This window comes from Phyllobates terribilis, unplaced genomic scaffold (genome assembly GCF_046119375.1).
Source record: "Phyllobates terribilis strain yellow unplaced genomic scaffold, ASM4611937v1 Scaffold_7__3_contigs__length_470593459, whole genome shotgun sequence".
NCBI classification, from domain to species: domain Eukaryota; kingdom Metazoa; phylum Chordata; class Amphibia; order Anura; family Dendrobatidae; genus Phyllobates; species Phyllobates terribilis.
Window position 1 is genome coordinate 226,112,406 of NW_027362767.1, and position 23,436 is coordinate 226,135,841.

Consider the following 23,436-nt stretch of genomic DNA (forward strand, 5'->3'; position numbering starts at 1 on the left):
AATACCTTCTCTGTGTGGTCTTCCATGATTCCCCTTCACAGCTCAACAGTTTGTGACAATGTCTTAGAAGCAAGCTCTGTCAAACTTCCAACAAATGCGGTCATTGGGGAAAGCACACCAAGCAAGTTTCAAGCACTCAGTACAATGGTTTCTAGAGCATTTTTTCCTGGAAAATGGAAAGGAACAGAGGCTAGTCAGGTGACCGAAACTGAAAAAGCTTCGACTTCCCAAACAGAAAAACATTCAGCTCAAAAAAGAAATCAAAGTTCTGCTATTGATACAGAGTGTCCCTTGTCCAGTAAGCAAAAACGATCACATGAAGTACAGCCAATCTCTTCGGTGGATGGGTCAAAGCAAGGAAAAAGCAGACTACCTCTACTTAGAAAACATGCTGCTTCTTATCTCACACAAGAGGGCAGGATTGGAGACCCCAGTAGAAGCCTGAACAGAGATGTCAACCATGCTAGACCTTCCATGGGGTGTGTGCCCTCCACAGAAGATATTGAACACAAAGTTGTACAACAAGAAACCCAAACTAGTGGGATGATGGACAAACTTACTGTTCCCCATTACAGTTCTGGGACAATAGATCACACTTCTCCTGGTAATTCCTGTGCTATGCCAGAGGGAAATCCACCATCTAAGGAAAGACTTGCGGCCATTGGGCGATCAGAAGAATCTGTCCCGGAGAATGCAGCGGTAACTGTGGCTGTACGCATCAGACCTCTGAATGATCGGTAAGGATAACTCTTGTTTTAATTTTAGATTTCAACCCATAGCCAGCAAACTAACCAAATTTAGCTTAGCTTTGTTTCTAGGTCACTGCACAAAATTCCCAATGTGCCGCTGGATTCCTTGTGCGCTTAATTTATGGTGAATATCTCCATACATAAAGCATGCCACAATCTTTTCGTCACTCCTGTGAAATCACATGAAAGAAAAAAAAATTGTTGCATATGGTGCAACGGTAGAGTCCTCATGTGTGGGAACCCTTTTACTTCTCCATACAAAACAAAGGATCTTTGCATTTTAAACCATTTTGGGCAAACTCTCCCAACTACATGATTGTGCCTATTGTCCAAGGAGATGGTAATTTTGTGACCGTATCTACGGGGGCCTTCAGTAGACCTCCAACTGCAATGGTGAACCATTATAATCTCATTGTGGGTGATTGGTGCTGGAACGTAATCCTTCCATCTAAATTACTCTATGAAAGATTGACCTTAGCATTTGAATGGTGTAAAAAGCCGCGATCTGAGCTCCGCACCGGTTGCTGCTGTTAGCTGGACATGCTGGCAACAAGTGAAACTCGCCTGAAATGGGACATACTGGTACATCCTATTTCGGGAAACTGTTAAAATGTCTCTTCTGTGCAAAAATATATTCTCTAAACTACTTTTTTTTTTTTTTTGTGCTTTCCTTCTGCAGAGAAATATCAAGTGGGCATAAAAGCGTTGTGTCTGTCACTGGACAAAATATATTTGTTAATCGTCCCCACAGCAATCAAAGGTTTTGCTTCCAGTATGACTTCTGCTTTTCATTCCCACAACCTGGAGACACGGAGCATTGTACTCAGGAGGAGGTTTACAGACAAGTAGCCCAGCCTCTGCTGGCCAGGGTCTTCCAAGGGTACAACGCATGCCTGTTTGCGTACGGTCAGACCGGGTCTGGGAAGTCTTACACGTAAGCGAAGGCACCATATAAAAATGTCACATCAGTATTTAATCTTGCCTGTGGCATAGATTTGTGCGTGTTTATGTATATATGGTGTGTACATGTGCATTATTGTGTACTACAGACATTTGTTTGGTTATTTAGAGTATTCAGATCCTAGGCACTCAATTAAATTAATGTAACCTTTGTACCCTGTGTCCAGGATGATGGGTTATAATACCCATGTTGGTGTAATTCCAAGGTTCTGCCAGGAGCTTTTTCACTATATCAATGTCCCAGACCAGAAAGAGGTGAGTCATGATCCTTATAAAGCAAAGGTGTCAAACTCATGACCCGTCACAAGATTTTTGTGGCCTGCAAGGTCAACACAGACATTCCGACTCTTCACTTTCCCCTTATGGAGGTGTGCGCCAGAGCTCAAAATTCATCCACTGTGCTGGTACCACCCCTTCTAAGTACTGGCTGTGTTGTATGCCAGCACATAATAGAGGGGGTAGCGCCAGACGAAGGAGCAGGTGTCATCTTTGTTGGTGGTTGGGCGTGGTCGGCTAGTGCAAACAAGTGGGCGGCTGGCGGCGGTTGGTGTAAGGGGGCGGCTGGGGGCGGTGTGGTCGACCAGCACTTTTGTGGTTCCATCTTATAGCTCCTGGCCAGTCTGTGCATTGCAGTTCATGCTCTTACAATGTTGCATAGATGTCTGCATGAGCCCTTACAATTACTGCCCTTTAAAGGCAACCATAATGCTTGTGGCCCTGGGTGAAAATGAGTTTGACACCCCTATAAAGTACATATGTAGGCCCATCTTTTGTGCAGTATTCATTGTATTAAGTGGATTGGTCACAACTTTCGTATCTTGCGTTACAGGTTAACTATAATGTAGAAATGAGCTATTTTGAAATCTACAATGAGAAAATTCATGATCTCCTTACCACCCCGAGAGACACAGGACTAAAGATAGCTGTAAGTGGATGTAGATTTAGCATTGTGGTATATTCTAGGGAATCTGTCAGCAGGTTTTTGCCATGTAATCAGATCAGCATGATGTAGGAGAAGACTCCCTGATTCCAGGCATGTCACTTACTGGATTTTCTTTCTCTTTCAAGAAAATCAGTGTTTTATCAAGAGGACTAGCTGCCTCATGGCTCCTGGTCCAACCACACCCGCATCATCCCATTGTACACAGAAAGCAGCCAATCAGTAGTGTGGGCGGGGTTATACACATCTCGGCATTCAGAGCACTGCTGGATCTGCAGCAGATAAAACAGATAGTATCACAACTGCTGCACCCAGTTAATGGAGTGACACCTCACTGGAATCGGGGGGGGGGCTTTTGTCACTACATCATGCAGATTAAAAGGAAAAAACCTGCCATGGCAAATTTACTTCTAAAGAAAGTCTGTAAACCTGAGCTTTCAATATACATTCTAGGAGAGTTGGTAACCATCAAGTGTTGTGTAATAAGTTTGTGGAGTATAACCGTAAAGTGTGCTGTGCCTCTGTCACTCATTAAACAAACAGCATCTGTGACCCAGCAAGGGGCCATTCCCCTTAGTCGGCCATAATCGTTCTGCATACTGCACTATTTTTACTGTCAAAATAAACAAAAAATGCCAATGAAGGTTGATGTGATCAAAAGTTTCCACCAGCTGCACTTCTACAACGTGTCCCTGTCAACCAGGCTCGGTGTTAGGGATTTTCCATTTTTGGGAAAACCTCTGTTCCTTGGTTGTAGTTTGTTTTAAAAACAAACTGTGCTGTATGTGACCATCCTGTGTAAAATGCTGCTTCCGGGGTCTGTTGTGACCTCAGCGCTGCAAACAATGTTTACAACGCTGCAGCCAATCAGTGAGGTCAGTGGCTCATGCTGTCTACCCAGTAAGGGCTGCTGAAGTTACTGTCCCTTATAGTTTAGTCACAAAAACCTCAAGCTGAGATATACAGTCATGGCCAAAAGTTTTGAGAATGACACCAAAATGATATTTTCACATGATGTGCTGGCCTCTGGTTTTTATTAGTGTTTGTCTGATGTTTATATCACATACAGAAATATAATTGCAATCATATTATGAGTACCAATAGGTTATATTGACAGTTAGAATGAGTTAATGCAGCAAGTCAATATTTGCAGTGTTGCCCCTTCTTCTTCAAGACCTCTGTTGTTAGAACCTTGCTTTTAGGTTTTTTCCTTTGCTGGTCACATGACCTTGTTGGCCTATTTAATCCTGCTCCGCCCTTCTGGCTTTGCTGGACTTCATTGTATATCTACTTTCTAGCTAGCCTGTGCTCTGTATCTTACTCTGTTAGTTTGCTTGGTCTACGGACCTCTATGTTCTTTATATTTTGTTTGTTCGTCTGTCTGCTACTATTTCTGTTAGGAGGTGTCCCATATTCCTCCCAGTCCTTAGTACTTGTAGGGATTCCTTCCCCACATCTATAGGTCTCCGTACAGACTAGCTTAGGACTTTAGCAGGTCTGATCGCAGGATCAGGTTCCCTGTTACATCGTAGGGATAAAGCTGAGTTCTATCGTAGGGACAGATCTCCTCTCTTTCCTTAGCTCTGGTAGCAGAACATAACAGTAAGTCCAGCCTGCAAATTCTCTAAGGAAAGATTTTTCTGTTCCATCATGGTGTCGGTTCAGGATTTGGCTCATCGCCTGCAGGGACTCTCTCTGGAGGTGGCCGAGCTCCGTCAGCACGTGAGTAACTGTCCTGGAGCACATTTCTTGGAGCCTAAGGTATGTTTGCCGGATTTATTTTTTGGTGAACATCGAGAATTTTTTTCATTTAAAAATGCTTGCTTATTGTATTTTCGTTTGAGACCCAAGTCCTCTGGGGATGAATCCCAGCGCATAGGGTTCATAATGTCACTTTTGCGCAAAGAGCCTCAGGAGTGGGCCTTTTCTTTGCAACCTAGTGATACATGCTTCAGATCTGTGGATAGTTTTTTTTCTGCTTTGGGACTATTATATGATGATCCTGACCGTGTTGCATCAGCTGAGACTGAGTTGAGACGTTTGAAACAGGGATCAGGTAATGTGGAAAAATATTGTACTCATTTCCGTCGTTGGTCTACTCAAATAGGGTGGAACGATTCTGCTCTGAAAAGTCTATTTCTTGCTGGGCTCAGTGAAAGGGTTAAAGACCTGCTAATTGCTTATCCTACACCTGAAGATTTGCAACAGGCTATGCAATTAGCTATACGGGTGGATAGGAGACTACGTGCAAGGGTTAATGAGAGCAAATCCTCTGCTATGTCAGTTTCTGGTTATGAGAATGTGTGTACTAACAGTGGTGAACCGATGGAGATTGGATCGGTGGCACCTCGCTCTCAAGAAAAAGACCGTCGATTTTCTGAAGGCTTGTGTTTCTATTGCGGAAAATCTGGTCATTTGATTAAAGGCTGTGAGCTTCGTATGAAGAAAGAAAAAAAAAATGGTCAGTCATACCCGTATTGCCTGTTTAAATTCCAAGGGTGTATTTTTAGCTGCTTCCACGATTGCTCAGGAAAAATTAATGGAATTTCGGGTGTTTGTTGATTGTGGGTCTACTCTGAATGTAATTGATGGGGGATTCTTGGAAAGACTCAATTTAAAACCCGAACCTTTATCATCCCCCATTGCTGTGGTTTCTGTGGATGGTTCCCCTTTGAAGAATATTACTCTCAAGGTCTGTGAATTTCCTCTCACTATTAATGGTGTTCACCATGAGAAATTGGATTTGGTAGTTTTGAATAACTTGCCTTCTCCAGTAATATTGGGATTGCCCTGGTTAAAATTTCACAATCCTGTACTGGATTGGTCTACCAATGAAATTAAATCCTGGAGCCATAAATGTTATGACAAGTGTTGTAACGGGCTTATTGCAGCTTTGGATAGGGGAGAATTGCCTGTTCCTATTCAGGATTTTTGGAGAGTTTTTTCTGAGAAGGAATCGCAGGTTTTGCCTCCCCATAGAGACTGATTGTTCTATTGAATTTGTCCCTGGAGCGACTCTTCCTAAAAGTCGTTTATTTAACCTTACTATTCCTGAGAGGAAGGCTTTGGAGGAATACATACAGACAAGTTTGGCCGCCGGTCACATTAGGCCCTCTAAGTCTCCTGTGGCGGTTGGATTTTTTTTTGTAAAAAAAAAAAGGACGGCGGTTTACGTCCTTGTCTGGATTTTCGTGAGATTAACAAAATTACTGTACGCAATCCTTACCCACTGCCATTGATTCCTGATCTGTTTAACCAGTTAATGGGGGCCAAGTGGTTCTCTAAAATTGACCTTAAGGGGGCATACAATCTGTTGCGCATGAAGGAGGTTGATGAATGGAAGACTGCTTTTAACACTCCTGTGGGTCATTTTGAGAATCTGGTTATGCCTTTTGGTCTTACTAATGCTCTTGCATTTTTTCAGAATCTTATTAATGATATCCTGAGACCTTTGATCGGCAAAAATGTGGTTGTGTATTTGGATGACATTTTGATTTATTCGCCGGATCTGGAGTCTCATTGGCGGAGCGTACGTGAGGTATTACAGTTGTTAATGGACAATTCGCTTTTTGCTAAGCAGGAGAAATGTGAGTTCGCTGTACAGAGAATTAGTTTTTTGGGTTACATTATCTCCAGCGAAGGTTTTGAGATGGACCCTGTGAAAGTTCAAGCTGTACAGGAATGGCCTAGGCCTATTGGTTTGAAATCGATACAGAGGTTTTTAGGTTTCGCCAATTATGACAGAAAATTCATAAAAAATGTTTCTAGTATTGTCAAACCTCTGACCGATCTCACCAGGAAAGGTGCTGATGCGGTTCAGTGGTCTTCTGAGGCCATTGAAGCTTTTGTGTATCTCAAGGAGAGATTCACCTCTGCTCCCATCCTTATGCAGCCTGATGTGACTAAGCCGTTTTTGGTTGAGGTGGATGCTTCCTCTGTGGGGGTTGGCGCAGTATTGTCTCAGGATAACGGGGATGGATTACATCCCTGTGCCTTTTTTTCAAAAAAATTTTCGGAGACTGAACTGAATTACGATATTGGTAATCGGGAATTATTGGCTATTAAACTCGCATTTGAACACTGGCGTCACTTCTTGGAAGGTGCGGAATTTCCCGTTCAGGTTCTTACGGATCATAAAAATCTGATATATCTTGATGCTGCCAAGCGCCTGAATGCCCGTCAGGCTAGGTGGGCACTGTTTTTCTCGCGGTTTAATTTCTCCGTTACTTACATCCCTGGTACTAAGAATGTTAAGGCGGATGCCTTGTCTCGCAGTTTTTCTCCCATAGTCGGTGCTGAGAAAGAGGAGAACATTTTACAAGAAGGTGTTGTGATAGCTGCTTTGGACTCCGTTTTGGAAGATGAGATTCTTAAAGCACAGGAGAATGCCCCATCTAACACTCCCCATGGGAGGTTGTTTGTGCCTGGGACCTTTAGGAGAGATTTATTTATTGAGTGTCACGAATCTCGGTTGGCAGGTCATCCCGGAATCTCTGAGACCAAGAGACTGGTGGGTCGCAGTTTTTGGTGGCCTGGATGGCAGAAGGAAGTCATTAAGTGGGTGCGTCAATGTACTATATGTGCTAGATCTAAGTCCTAACATACTCCTGCTGCGGGGTTGCTTTGTCCTTTGGAGGTTCCCAGTGCTCCTTGGACACATTTGGCTATGGACTTTATAACTGACCTTCCCCCCTCTGAGGGTTTTACTGTCATCTGGGTGGTCGTGGACCGTTTTAGCAAGATGTGTCACTTGGTTCCCTTTGTCAAACTACCCTGCGCTAAAACTCTCGCTAAGGCCTTTGTCAAGGAAATTGTCAGACATCATGGCGTTCCTACTGACATTGTTTCTGATAGGGGTCCTCAGTTCGTGGCTCGTTTTTGGCGTGCCTTTTGTGACAGGTTGGGAGTTCATTTATCGTTCTTGTCCGGATATCATCCTGAATCTAATGGCCAGACAGAAAGGAAAAACCAGGATGTTGAGCAGTTCTTGCGTTGTTTTGTGGCAGACAATCAAGAGGGGTGGTCTGAGTTTCTGCCACTTGCTGAATTTGCTCTGAACAATCATACATCTTCTTCTGCTGGTTGTTCGCCTTTTTTTTTGTTGTTCTGGGAGACATCCGTCGTTTGGGTCGTTCTCCAAGTTGGGATCTGCCGTGCCTGAGGAGGAGAATTTTTCCGGTGATTTGGAGAGAGTTTGGACGGATGTGCGTGGTAATCTTCAGGAGGCCAACAGAAAATCTAAAGACTACTTTGATAGGAAACGACAGGAGGTTTTGTTCGCTGTTGGTGACATGGTCTGGTTGTCCTCTAGGAATCTGCGGTTGAGGATTCCTTCTAAGAAATTGGGTCCCAAGTTTGTAGGGCCCTTTAAGGTGCTTCAGGTTGTCAACCAATCTGCTGTTAGGTTGGAGGTTCCTACCTCCTGGAGAATTAATCCGGTATTTCATGTCTCTCTGTTAAAAAAAAGCTGTTGTGTCGGATGGTGACGCCTCTGCCTCTGTTCCTCCGGTGGTGGAGGACGGGGAATATGAAATTTCTCGCATCCTTAACTCTAGACGGTATAGAGGTAGTTTGCAGTATCTTGTGGCCTGGAAAGGTTTCGGACCCGAGGATAACTCTTGGGTGAGGTCAGATGAGGTTTCCACGTCCAGACTTATCAGAGCGTTTCACAGGAGATTTCCTGATGAGCCTGGTCCTAGGGGATCCGGAGGATCCTCTTAGAAGGGGGGGTACTGTTAGAACCTTGCTCTTAGGTTTTTTCCTTTGCTGGTCACATGACCTTGTTGGCCTATTTAATCCTGCTCCGCCCTTCTGGCTTTGCTGGACTTCATTGTATATCTACTTTCTAGCTAGCCTGTGCTCTGTATCTTACTCTGTTAGTTTGCTTGGTCTACGGACCTCTATGTTCTTTATATTTTGTTTGTTCGTCTGTCTTCTACTATTTCTGTTAGGTGTCCCATATTCCTCCCAGTCCTTAGTACTTGTAGGGATTCCTTCCCCACATCTATAGGTCTCCGTACAGACTAGCTTAGGACTTTAGCAGGTCTGATCGCAGGATCAGGTTTCCTGTTACATCGTAGGGATTCAGCTGAGTTCTATCGTAGGGACAGATCTCTTCTCTTTCCTTAGCTCTGGTAGCAGAACATAACATCTGTAATTCTCCCTGGCATGCTCTCAATCAACTTTTGGACCAAATCCTGACTGATAGCAGTCCATTCTTGCATAATCAATGCTTGCATTTTGCCAGAATTTGTTGGTTTTTGTTTGTCCACCCGTCTCTTGATGATTGACCACAAGTTCTCAATGGGATTAAGATCTGGGGAGTTTCCAGGCCATGGACCCAAAATCTGTTTTGTTCCATGAGCCATTTAGTTATCACCTTTGCTTTATGGCAAGGTGCTCCATCATGCTGGAAAAGGCATTGTTGGGCGCCAAACTCCTCTTGGACGGTTGGGAGAAGTTGCTCTTGGAGGACATTCTGGTACCATTCTTTATTCATGGCTGTGTTTTTAGGCAAGACTGTGAGTGAGCCGATTCCCTTGGCTGAGAAGCAACCCCACACATGAATGGTTTCAGGATGCTTTACAGTTGGCATGAGACAAGACTGGTGGTAGCGCTCACCTCTTCTCCGAATAAGCTGTTTTCCAGATGTCCCAAACAATCGAAAAGGGGATTCATCAGAGAAAATGACTTTGCCCCAGTCCTCAGCAGTCCACTCCCAGTACCTTTTGCAGAATATCAGTCGGTCCCTGATGTTTTTTCTGGAGAGAAGTGGCTTCTTTGCTGCCCTCCTTGAAACCAGCCCTTGCTCAAAGAGTCTCCGCCTCACAGTGCGTGCAGAAGCACTCACACCAGCCTGCTGCCATTCCTGAGCAAGCTCGGCACTGCTGGTAGTCCGATCCAGCAGCTGTAACAGTTTTAAGATACGGTCCTGGCGCTTGCTGGTCTTTCTTGGGCGCCCTGGAGCCTTTTTGACAACAATGGAAGCTCTCTCCTTGAAGTTCTTGATGATGCGATAGATTGTTGACTGAGGTGCAATCTTTGTAGCTGCGATACTCTTCCCTGTTAGGCCATTTTTGTGCAGTGCAATGATGGCTGAACGTGTTTCTTTAGAGATAACCATGGTTAACTGAAGAGAAACAATGATACCAAGAACCAGCCTCCTTTTAAAGTGTCCAGTGATGTCATTCTTACTTAATGATGACTGATTGATCGCCAGCCCTGTCCTCATCAACACCCACACCTGTGTTAATGGATCAATCACTAAAACGATGTTAGCTGCTCCTTTTAAGGCAGGACTGCAATGATGTTGAAATGTGTTTTGGGGGTTAAAGTTCATTTTCTGGGCAAATATTGACTTTGCAAGTACAGTAATTGCTGTTAAGCTGATCACTCTTTGACATTCAGGAGTATATGCAAATTGCCATTACAAAAAATGAAGCAGTAAACTTTTGAAAAATTACTATTTGTCTGATTCTCAATACTTTTGGCCATGACTGTAGTAAAGTTAATTTTTTGGTTGCAGTGACTGTTTTTCTTTTTTTTTCTTGTCTTAGCTGAAAGTCCGCGAACACCCAACCTACGGCCCATATGTGGATGGTCTTTCAACGTAAGTCTTTCTGTATTGTCATCCTACCGGTACTAGTTTTCCTTTCAATGTGTTTTTTTTTTGGTTCGGAATTTAATATATACTGTATATTATATTATTGCATTTAGTTGCATACTAAAATTTCAGCATGTAAATATTTATTTAGTGGTAAAATGTTGTGCTGTAAGTATCCCACTGTGTTGTACTCACCAACACCAGGTCCATCACTGGGTCTCCAGTGTCCTGTTGACTGCACTGAGGCCAATCTGTGCGGATGTTGACGTCACAAGCCGCTCCAAGCTGCCAAATGCACTGATTGCCTTCAGCGCTGCAGACAATAACACACTGAAAGTAGCTGCTGAGACTCATTGTGGGACCCGGGGATGGTGAGTAAAACAGTTTGTTAAAAAGAAAAAAAAAAAAAATGCAGCTATGTAACAGGTTTTCCAAAATTTGAAAACCTTTTTATTTCGGAGACCCATAACTTTATTTTTCCATGGATGCAGCTGTGAGAACTTTATTTTTGTGTGGCAAGGTGTCTATTTATACCAATTTTATAAGACTTTTCAAAAAATACAAATATAAAGCTATCGAAAATAACCTTTTTATTGTATTTTTTGGGGTAGGTGTGGTGATCGGAAAAACATAACTTCTGCCTTTTTTTTCCTAGTTGCTATTATGGGGTAATACTTTTTTTTTTTTTTTATAGATCAGATATTTATTGATGCAGCGATGCCAAATGTGTGTTCATGACTCGCCCCCTGGGCCATAGGGTACTCTGTAGCCAGGCCGGTCCTGTATTGGGTTAGTCACGGTGGCAGTGACCCGGTCCGTGACCCAGGGCGGTCAAATAAATAAGGGTCAATTTGGGGATAAAGAAAAGGGGAATAAAGTTTGTGACACCACCCGTGAAATGTGGCTATATGGGGCCGCCGCTGCGTTTCAGATCCTCTGGAGCTGATGGTGACGCAGCAGAGTTGGTTCAGCTCTCCACAGGCAGAGCTAAGCTCCAGGGCAGTATATGATGAATTGTGGAGGTATTGTTGGTGCGGTGTAATGCAGGTGATGGCTCAACAATTATTCAAGGACACAGTGGGTTGAAGTTCTGAGGTTTTACTCACAGTTGTTAAGTTCTTCAGGTTTACAGTCACCGATGTACAACCGCCCACGTCGTCCTGTGTTCTCCGGGGTAGTGATCCAGCAAACTCTCAGGTATCTCAGGAACACATGGGCGGGACCCCGTTCTATGTACCTTTCCAGTTCGTCTCACTGCGCTGGCTCTCACACCCAGTGTCCCAAGCCAGTGGCCACGGGCCTTGTCGGGGTTCTCTATGGCCACCTTTTCGGCTATTTAGTTGTGGAATGTGACTGCAGCACCTGAAATGCTGCAGCCTCCGGTTTGCTAGCTGAGACTTTAAGTACTCCACTAGACTGGGGCTGGTCTCTTACTGCGGCCTGATCCCTCCACGTCAGTGGGAATTCGGGCGCACGGGTGGCATCCTGCACTCGCCGTGCCCCTGGGATCCTTTCTGTCTCTTTGGAGCCTTCTTCACTGCTCCTCTGTCCTCACTTTCCTCCTGGGCCTCTCTCACTAGGCCCGACTCCTCTCTTTCCTTGCTCTTCTGAGTGGAGCTCCTTCTGAGCTCCCACTCCCATCTGCCTCTCCTCTGAACAACCTCTCGACCCCTTCTAGAAGATTCCCTTTCTTATACTCCTACCCTCTTTGCTCCACTGATATTCTTCCTCCACCCACCTTCTCTACCCAGTTCCACACTCCAGCTAGGGACCAGGGACTGTGCTCTCCCTTAAGAGCAATCGCGCCCTTCCCTACTGAAGTGGAGTGTATTGGATGTGGGTGTGTGGGTCCTGGGTAGTACTCCCTCCTTAACTGAGAGTGGGGTACCACACCTCTGGGTGAGATGCAGTACCTCTGTGGCAACTGGACCCGCAGGGGTGCCACATTCACCCCTCACCCCCCATGTTTCATTGTTTACTCCTCCTTGGGGGGGGGGGGGGGGGGCTTTAGTCTTTGTCCGTTTGTACTATGTGTTAGAACCCTCCTGTTAGTTTTTGCTATCTTGTGTTTTGCGGTCATGTGACCAGCTGCCTATATATTCCATCTCCGCCCTTCTGGCTTTGCTGGACTTCAGTGTTATTTGCCTGTCTCTCTAGTCAGGTGCTTTGGTGCCTATCTCTGTCTAGTTTGCTTGGTCCTCTGGGACCTCTAGTACTTTTTGTCAGTTTGTCTTTTTGCTCTGCAACAACTTCTGTTAGGAGGTGTCCCATTTTTGTCCCAGTCCTTAGTTCTTTTAGGGACCCCTCACTTTATTCTATAGGTCTCCGTTCAGACTAGCCGAGGACGAAGGCAGGTCTGTTCACAAGGAACAGGCTGCCCGCTACATCGTAGGGATTCAGCTTAGTCTTACTGTAGGGACAGCTTTTCCCATTCTTTCCTTAGTTTGTTGCAGATCATAACACTATATAAAGCTAGAAATGAGCACCTCAATTCACAGCACCGTGGTCCAGCAGTTGGGTCAGTATCCCATTGCTGCCAGACAGGAGTCTTGCAAACCTCCTCCTACTTGCCGGCATCCCTGTTGTCTCTTCTGTCTACTGGGTCTGGAGCGATGTCAAGCACGTGTCATATCACAGTGATGTCATTGCACCTTACCAATAAATTGGAAAGGGATGCCGGTAGGGTGGATGGGGTTTGCAGGGTTCCCAAAAGACTGATAGAACATGTGGGTGTGTAACGTGCAAGGGGGTGGTAACTGTGGACGAGGTACACATTTGTTACACCATGCCTCGTTACATGAAGGTGGGGATCCGGGCTGGGTGTTTGGACTTGAGTTACAAGGCCTACGTAGGCCACGTGTAACTGATGGCGCTGGTGTGCCAGGACCAGACGTTAACCAGTTCATGAAAGGAGACCACCAGTTCTTGACAAACTAATCTTTACTAAACAGCAATTGCGTGGCAACTATGTATACACGATAGTGGGTACACAACTTCTTGCATGTGTCTTCATTAATACAGAGCATCTCAAGACAATCTCGTTACTTCTTTGGCCTCACATATTCCTGCCTCCACTGGTCTCATTTCCTTCACCACCCAGCTTAATACCACAGTAGTCCGTGAAAGTAATTTCTTCTTCCCGTAGTTCCGAGTATGAATCTCCTTAGAGGAGAGGGTTTCCCAATATGGCTGGACTCTGCTTCAAGCTCACTGACGCTTGGCGAGCTCCTGCCTGGGGCATGCACTTTCTCACATTCTACTCTGTCCTGGCCCGTTGCCTGTAAGAGCGGTAAGCTACTCCGGACCGTGCTGCAGGGCATACTTTCTCTGAATTCATCTCACTTAATCACTCTGCTCTCTTGTCAGGCCTCTGAGCTACCACTGTCCTTCGGTGTCTCTGTAATTCTCTGTTCCTCAGGATCACGCTCTGTCCCGATCTTTATCTTGCCACACAACACCCACTACATGTGGCCTTGCTGAGCTAAATGTCTGCTCTAGCTGCAAGCTAGTCCCTATCTGACTCACTGCCAGGAAGTCCTCTGATCCTGCTGCATAGCCCCTCCCTCTCTAGGCTAGTCCCAACACTTATCTAAACTTATCTGTTATACCCTACTAACTGTTGCTGGGCAGAACTCTGCTTCCTACAGTACAGTTCAAAACATTACAGTACACCACATCACCCTGACATTATACACATTACACTTTACATTGTACACAGCACTGATGTCTTCAAGGAGGAACTGGGCAATACAGTGTGGAAAATAAGTATTTGATACACTGCTGATTTGCAAGTTTTCCCACCTACAAAGAATGGAGAGGTCTGTAATTTTAACGTAGGTACACTTCACCTGTAAGAGGCAGAATCTATGAAAAAAAATCCAGAAAATAATTCTTTGATTTTTACATAATTTGCATTTTATTGCATGAAATAAGTATTTGATACAATAGAAAAATAGAACCTAATATTTGGTACAGAAACCGCTGTTTGCAATTAGGTCAGACGTTTCCTGTAATTCTTGACCAGGTTTGCACACACTGCAGCAGGGATTTTGGCCCACTCCTCCATACAGATCTTCTCCAGATCTTTCAGGTTTCAGGGCTTGTCGCTGGGTAACATTGAGTTTCCGCTTCCTCCAAAGATTTTCTATTGGGTTCAGGTCTGGAGACTGGCTAGGCCACTCCAGGACCTTGAAATGCTTCTTACAGAGCCACTCCTTAGTTTCCCTGGCTGTGTGTGTCGGGTCATTGTCATGCTGGAAGACCCAGCCACGACCCATCTTCAATGCTCTTACTGAGAGAAGGCGTTTGTTGGCCAAAATCTCACAATTCATGACCCCATCCATCCTCCCTTCCCTGCAGTTGTCCTGTCCCTTTTGCAGAAAAGCACCCCACAAAGTATGATGATTCCTCCACCATGCTTCACGGTTGGGATGGTGTCCTTGGCGTTGTACTCGCCCTTCTTCCTCCAAACACAGTGAGTGGAATTGATGCCAAAAAGTTCTGTTTTGCTCTCATCTGACCACATGACCTTCACCAATAACCATCTGGATGATCCAGAGGAGGCATGGGAAAATTTCTAATGGGCCCGGACATGTGCTGGGGTGAGGATTTTAATGCATGATTGGGTAGTGTTACTAATGGTAATGTTTGAGATTCTGGTCCCAACTCTTTTCAAGTCATTGTCCAAGTCCTCCTGTGTAGTTCTGGGTTGATTCCTGACCTTTCTCAGAATCATCCTTGCCCCATGAGGTGAGATCTTGTATGGAGCCCCAGACTGAGGAAGATTGACAGTCTTGTGTGTGTTCTCACCAAGCTGCTTGCCTATTGTCCTGTAGCCCCAGTCTTGTGCATGTCTACAATTTTGTCCCTGGTGTCCTTAGTCAGCTCTTTGGTCTTGGCCATGGTGGAGAGGTTGGAGTGTGAGTGTGTGGACAGGTATCTTTTTATATAGGTAACAAGTTCAAACAGGTGCAATAAATACAGATGATGAGTGCAGAGTAGGAGGGCTTCTTTGTTTTTCTTTAACAAGTCTGAGACAGAATTCTTGCTGGTTGGTGGGTGATCAAATACTTATTTCATGCAATAAAATGCTATTTAATTATGTAAAAATCATTCAATGTGATTTTTCTGTTTTTTATTTTTAGATTCTGTCTCACAGGTGAAGTGTACCTACGATAATAATTACAGACCTCTCCATTCTTTGTAGGTGGGGAAACTTGCAAAATCGTCAGTGTATGAAATACTTATTTTCCCCACTGTCAATCTCCTTACACGTGCAATATGGTTGTCTGAATGAGGCCTTGGAATGAATTTAAATAAATATATATAATATATATCACATTTTATTGCAAAAAATTCTTTGCTAACTTTTTCTGTTCAACAAAATGGGGTTGTTTCTGCAAGCAGTGGTGTAACAATCGTGGTCACATAGGTTGTGACTCGGCTCGTGCAGGAAGGGGGCCCGCCGACGCAAATTTCACCTGAATTTACATCCTCAGACGCACATTAAGATGAAATGTGTTGCAAGTCAGATCTGTCTGCTCACTTCACTGCCATACACTCTGCAGTGGACATCTGCTTACCCGTGACTGGAGCTGCCTGTACCGCCTACAGAAGAGGATTCTGCTCAGTGTGGAAGCGGAGGAAGGATAGAATAATCATTTTATTTCTTTTTAAAATATTCTGGAGAAGAATAAAAAAAGGCCCAGTATGGGGACATTATACCAGAATGGGGGATGTTTTACCAAGACGTGACACCAGGAAGGGGGATGTTTTATCAAGATGTGGACATAAGATGGGGGATGTGACACCAGAATCGGGGATGTTTTACCAAGATGTGGACACAAGATGGGGGATGTTTTACCAAGATGTGGACACAAGATGGGGGACATTATACCAGGAAGGGGTCCAGAATGGGAAGGGGGAGATAATTACAAGAAGTAGCAGAACAGGGAACATTACTACATGGGGGGCGAACATGTTATGTCTTTATAGGATCCAGAACGCTACAAGTCCTCATACATCTGCAGGCAGGTGGGGGCCCAGGTTCATATTTCCATCGGACCCATCTACTTACACCACGGTCTATGGGATATGCATGGATTTCTGCAAAATGAAATAGGACAATAGTGGACATTCCTGAAAAAATATCTTTATTAAATATTTCATTATACCATGTAGATCACAGCATCTTGGCCGCAACAAAGTTCTAAGATGGCCAGACCTGGGTCTTGTTTATGACCTAATTTCCCTTGCTTTGCTTTACGGTGGGTCTTGTAGAATATGGCCAGTGCATATAGATGAAGGGGATGCTGGCTCCTCACCGGAGATGATGTGCGGCAGCTGTCTCCTGATCTGTAGGAACCTTTTCAAATTTGTCAGTGTAACTTCATCTGATAATGGGTGAGATCACAGCACGGAAGGTGTGATAATTGTACGGGTGGAAGACGACATCAATCTTCTATTACAATCGCTCTCTCCTATCTTGTCAGGCCCAAGGCGCTGACTCTTGAAGATGGTTTCCTATCCCCCCCCCCCCCACCCTTCCTGCTCTGGAGCAGCACAATGTGAATGACCGCACTAGCCTTATGGCACAGAGATTAGGCGGTGTATCACAAGCATGCAGTGCCTTTTTTTTAAACCCAAATATTCTGATGGACCCTATTTAGTGTGTTGGCTGCCATTGATGTCCGTCTTGTGACCAATGTAGCCGAGCTCTGCCTACAAAACCGCAGCTTCTTTTTAGTAGCCCTATGTAAGGATGCAGTGCCACCATCCCAATGCACCGACTGCTTCTAGCAGCCAAGGGTATCGAGCACTGACTAGAGACCTACGAACATCAGTATCTAATATGTATATGGTAATGGGAACAGGTTCCACTGATCAGACACCACGTAACTTTTATTTTCCTGAGATAACTTTAAGTGTTGCAAAAAAAAAAAAGTTTTTTGACAAATTTAAAACCGGATACAAACTAAAGGAGACCCTTATTCAAGGACAATATAAGGGGCACTTGCTTTCCAATCGCCCCTCCTTTTTATAGAGCACCTCTTAAAAGGGAATCGGTCAGCAGGTTTTTGCTCTGTAATCTTATAACAGTATAATGTTGGGGTAGAGACCCTAGTTCCAGCGATGTGTCACTTACTGGGCTGCTTGCTGTAGTTTTTAATAAATACACGGTTTATCAGCAGGAGATGATCACTACAGGACTAGTAAACCTGCTCGGTAGTCCTCTATATTCATAAGCCCTCATCACTGATTGGCAGCTTTCTGCCTATGCACAGTGTACACCGAAAGCTGCCAATCAGTGGTGTTGGTGGGGTTATACACAGCTCGGCAGCAGAGAACTGGGAGGTCGTTTTTTTTTTTCACAGGATTCTTCGGAATATTTTGCGTAAGCTGGCAAATATGATGGTTTATACATCTCTGGATGCTACTTGTAACTTTTTTCAAAGAATCCTGAAAAAAAAAAACTTTACAAAGCTTACTTCTAGGTTAGTCCAAGATTTAAAAAAAAATAAATAAATAAAAAAATCAGATTTCCTCTGAAAACACAGCGCCACACTTGTCCACAGGTAGCATGTGGGATTGCAGCTCAGTCCTATTTACTTCCAAAGTGCGGATTTTTTTTTTTTCGGACACAACCTATGGATGGGAGTGGTACTATGTTTTTTATTTTTTTTTGGGGGGGGGGGGGGGACGACTGCTATGATTTGATTGTTTTGCTATCCTTTAAGATCTGTCCAGCGATCTGCTGGGATAGCCATTGTGTCGCGTAAAAAATGTTACATTAATACAATATGAAATGAATAGGCATCCATTTAATATATTGCTGAGCAGTAGGGTCTATTAGTAGGTCTCAGGTCTGGCTAATGGAGGGGGGTCCTTTTAAGGCATGTGGGCTGATATGAGACATTTGATAAATCTGCTCTTTTGTAGTAATGAACTTTAAAATCGCCCTACGGAAAGCAAATGTTTCCATGATCATAATTTGATTTATTAAAAAATTTTAATATTTTATATTTAATTTTTATGTTTAAACATACAATAAAATAGTTTAATTTTATGTTTAGTTAACTTAAGTTTTAACTATTTCTTTAGTTAATGTTTAAATATAAAAATAAAATGATAAAATTAACCAGTATAAAATTTTTTTTTTTAATGCATATAATTGAATCTAGCCGTATATTGTATTACATCAGTTTTATACTTTTTCCTGGCGCCGTTTTACTCAATCAGCGTATTCTGCTTGATAAATGCAATCCCTTCTTAACAGATGCTTCTTTTTCTCCCTTTAACACAGTTGTTTCTCTATACTTGATAAAGTTTAAAATAAACAGATCCCGGGGTGAATAACAGGCATTACAATTGGATTGGCATCTAAACTGTGGAGCAGTTGGTGCCTTGGCGCCAGGGGACAGAAAACAGCAGGTTTTTGCTGGAGGGGACATCTACGTTATTTCCCTCTTGGTCTGCTACAACTAAGCAGATGTCCTAGAATTATTATTTTACCTTCTAGTAATTTTGTCTCTTATCCTCACAGGTATGTGATTGCCTCATTCACAGATGTGCAGGTATGTGTGCTTCAGCCTGTGTCTCTTCCGCCATCTTCTGTTCAATTATGATATTGCAGCTTCACAAATTGGAACTGAAATCCTTATTTTTTTTTTTATTTTTCTTGATACAGTAACATCAGTCTAAATGTTTTATACTTTTGTCACTGGCAATGACAACCACATTTAATCCTGTTTGCCCTTTTTTTTTTTTTTTTTTTTTTTGTAAAAAAAAAAAAAAAAATTTTATGAAATACTATATAATTTACGTTGCACAAAAATAGAATAAGTGCATTACTGCTTTCCCAATGTGTGTTAACCATAAAATAACAGCGCTAAAACATATATTTTCTAAAGCGATTTTCCCCCCATACACCTTAGATAGTTGTCAGACAAATTATGGTCCAGCTGATCGTTTGGCCGGCAGCTGTCTTTGCCGTTTTTTTTAATACTCTGGTACACTCGTTCGGTTGAGTCACAACTCTGGTGGCGGCTCATCTCAAGGCGAACAAAAGTATCCTTAACTCCCCTGACAATCCTTTTGTCTTGATCACCTGTACACTTTCCTGTCAGCTAAACCCATCAATATCTGTGGGGTTAGTCTAATGTGTATGGGGGGCAGCCTTGGATATTACTGCCATATGGTGACCATATAGTGGTAGATACCGATCCTGCAGAACATGTAGAATGTCATAAATGATGACTTGCAGGTGAAGTTCTCACTAATGAGTCGTTCACTTTTCCAGTCTTCTCCATCTGGCCCAGACCGACATGACAACTTCTCCAGCCAGGACTCAACTGCAGAGATTACAACAATAACGCGTCTGACTTCTCACATTTCCAGAACAGACCCATCTGTTCCCAACCTGCACAAACTCCTCATCCTACTGATACCCCAATGCTGAGCCTCTACTGCTCTAGGTGTTATTATTACTGGACCAAAAGTAGGGAAAATGGGTGCTCTTAAGTAAAAATAGAACGGATATGCAGTTTATTGGTGAGGTTACTACAAAAAAAATTAGTAAAATCAGACCCAGAGGAATTCAGATATAAATTTCCACATTTTGGCCTGTCATAGCCTTTTTCAAGGTATCTGGAGGCTGGAGGTTCCCAGTACGTGGTAGTGCGATGCCCACCACTGTACCCCTTAAAGTAGAATGCCTCCTTTGTTCCCTCTAGATGGTAAAGTTGCCACCTAGAAAATATTACCATAAAAGTGCCCAAATTTTCCCCCCAAAAAAAGTAACAATGCTCCTGTGGCGCCCCTGAGGGTTCAGTCGCCACAGGGGTACTGCACCTCAGATTGAGGTGTGGTATCTCCTCTTCCAGGTAAGGATGGAGCATTTCTCAGGACCCCACTTCACCACTCAACACTACACCACTCCTGTCCTGTAAGGGGCATAAATGCACCTGGGTGCTGCCCCGGCCCGGGATAGAGGAGATAGGGGAGAACCATGTAGTGGGTGAGGGTGGATGACACACTTTTAGTAAACACTTATTCATTCATATTTCATTTACGGCCATCTTAAGTTCAAGGTCTTTGATTGTGGTCTTAGTCTCTGATTGTGGTCTTCTGCCAGAGTCCAGCAAAAGTCTGCAGCTGACTGAAGATACACGGTCCTCGTTGTGACTGGAGCTAGTTACCCCATCCACAGATGTCCAATCTTCTTCTGCAGGCCCCTGACATGGAAAGGCTTTTCTTACACTGGGATATATAAAATATGACTATCGCACAGTGTCTCCAAGATGGACTTAACTTTTATTCTCACAAGTAGGTTTTATAGAGAATCACACAGGCTATTTTTAGCACCCATTGTTCTCACCAGATAATACCTACAGTAGGCTCCCAGACAGCATTTATGCAACAACCCATTAATCAGCACATTGTCTGTTTGCCACTGCTAAGTGAGCACAGGAAGGTGGGGGCCAAGAGTGCTTCGGTCACATCACAGAATGTCCAACAATATGCGATCCACAATATTCACCCCACTTTATAACATTATGTCCCATTAGCTGCATAGGCACTACGACAACCCCCATGTGGCAAAGTCTTGGAGTACGGGGTTGATCCGTCACACTCGTACTCTGGCCTTGAGACGAAGAGCGGGTCAGAGTTAACCACTGTCTCTACCCGGTCAAGGTCCTGACCTAAGAAGGCCTTGGAGGAGATAGGATCCCAGGGGGATACGGACGGAGCGGAGTCGTCACCTGTATTTCTTACTCTGGCCTAGTCAGAGGGATTCCTGCTGCAAGAGGGGCGACCGCCCCCCCATATCTGACTTTGTTACTTCACGTCTCAGTCAGAAAAGCCCGGAGGCTTAGTGGATCCCAAAGGGATACGGACGGAGCGGCCTACGCCACCTGGATCTCTTACACTGCGTTTATCCAGTGGGACCCGGCCTTGCACCACGTTCGTACCACACACAGGAGAAGACTTAGTGGGAAAACTTGCCAAGGAGAGGAACACACACCAGAGGCGTCTCGACAGGTGCTCCTGATCTACCTGGGAAGTGCTGAACCCCCTTCCGGTGGCCGCAGTACGCCGTGTAGCAGAGAAGCTTTGCGGCTGAAAGTACATCTGAAAGTGAGTAAAGACCCGGATGACTTCACACACCGCCTCAGCCTGTTATTTCCTGCACGGCACTGCACCCACCATTCCTCCTCACACTGCCCTGAGGCCTGCTCCGCCTGTGGGGAGCCGTGCCATCCTAGCTGCCCCTAACATCGGCCTCAGTGGACTGTAGCAGCGCTGGTGTCCATCACCAGGAACCACAGGTGGCGTAGTCAAAATTACCACTCATCCTTGAAAGCCCAATATTTTTATGTGACGGCCCTGGGCACGGAACTGGTCCAGGCCACGACTGCCTTCCCCGCTACCCCTACACCGACCCGGCTCTGAGTAACCCCATTTCCCAGGGAGGGCTAAGGAGCGTCACACTCCCTTATACACAGTATGATGGACCCTGCTGCTGCCCTATATACTGTATGAAAGTCCCCACTCATGAGGACCCTCACAATATTAAAATAAACATACTCTCCTAACCCTGGAAAGTCCACTGGCACATCGGGAAGACTCTAGTGGACTGACACAATAAGATCATTGTGGCGGCCTACAGAATGGTGAGCAGTCATGCAGGAAGTCTGTGCGCTGATAGTTGGGGTGGCTCTTTCTCCGAGTGGTCCGATGCGCAGGGAGGCCGCACTCTGTCCCCTTTCTCCCCGGTGGCTACACTGTTTAAAAGGCTCGGATGCTGCACGCAGAGAGTATGGCAGAGGTTCAATTCAAGATTTGGTTTCTCCACACAGGGAGTGTAAATTTAAGTAACACAACAATAAAACAGTAAAATCGGATAATAAACAATTGTGGTTTAACTATAACATGGAAAGGATGAACAATACAGCGCAGTCCCAAAAGTTCAGGCTGAATAAGAGAAGGTAGATTACTGGAGGCTAGCACTTATCTGTCCTTTAGCGATAACTACGTCAGTCTTCAGACACTCACTCCGGAGGGTGTCCATCTTCTGGCGGCAGTGGGCGGTCTTGGGTCTCACCCACTGAGCCCCCAGTCCTTTTGACCACACGACAGCGGTCACGACTTCTTTTAAGAGCCGTAGCATGCTCCTCCGGCGTACAACAAACTTCGCTAGGATCACTAATCCCGGGTGCGTCCTCACCCGTAGGTCACCGTCAGATGTCTGGAAAACTGTGGTGATGCAGGTAACTGAACGATCACTTTCTGTAGGCCCGGTACAGACCGCACGCCCCTTGTTTGTGGCAAGCTGTGTCACCCGTTCGTCCGTCACCGCAGACAGGTTAGCACGTCTCTATTTCACCGAGGACAGGGCAGCACGTCTCTCTCTCGTTGTCGGCAGGTCAGACTGTTTCTCCCCAACTGCCGGTCTGCTCTCCACAACCAACTGTCTTTCACGCGAGCCCAGACACCTGACTTCCTCTGTCCCCCAGCACTGTCCAGGGAGTCCCCCGTGCACTCTTAATCCCATCCCCTGGCAACACTGGGCAGGACACCTTATATCTTTTAAACCATTTTGAGAAGACCCAACATCTGTTTCCTACCTGACTTGACTATGTGCAGTTATCTACGTGCGCCGTGAATAGATTTGGTCATTTTAATCCAATCACGGTCTCCATGACAACACTGCGTCTGAAGCAAATATTGCCATCAAAACCTGGAAGTTTTACATCAGAGATTTTGATAGTTTATCTTGATCTTATTTCGACATAAAAAAACCCCAATATAATAAATGTAATATACACTAAATAGTCTTTTCTTCCGGTAGGTCCACTCAGCCTTTAAGTCAGAATAGGGGATTTGTCATTGTCCATTTAAGATTTTGTAAGCCTGGCAAAAGGCATTACATTTAACACTTTCCTGCCCTTGGACATAGTACACCATGGGGAAGGGGGTAGGTGTACACCATGGGGAAGGGGGTAGGTGTAAGGAAGAGCTGAGCAAACTCTACACGGGACAGGTGCCGGCTGTGTGATGCATTATACAGCCAGCACCTGCCTCTAAGCACTGACTATAGCGGACTCTGATCACTGCTGTTCAGCCACTTACATGCCATTGTCAATCTCTGATAGCATGCGTTTAAGTGGTGCACCCCACCCATT

At 44.7% G+C, this 23,436-nt stretch overlaps 1 protein-coding gene across 1 annotated transcript in view; it reads left to right on the forward strand.

Moving 5' to 3' along the window:
* The first annotated feature begins 556 nt into the window (after positions 1-556).
* LOC141155469 (kinesin-like protein KIF14) overlaps positions 557-23,436 on the forward strand; it is a 96,064-nt gene continuing 73,184 nt past the window's right edge. The window contains exons 1-6 of the mRNA XM_073642335.1: positions 557-737; positions 1,429-1,683; positions 1,877-1,964; positions 2,539-2,634; positions 10,206-10,258; positions 18,795-18,825. Of these exons, the coding sequence (XP_073498436.1) occupies positions 619-737; positions 1,429-1,683; positions 1,877-1,964; positions 2,539-2,634; positions 10,206-10,258; positions 18,795-18,825 (642 nt within the window). The 5' untranslated portion in view covers positions 557-618. The remainder of the gene's footprint in view (positions 738-1,428; positions 1,684-1,876; positions 1,965-2,538; positions 2,635-10,205; positions 10,259-18,794; positions 18,826-23,436) is intronic.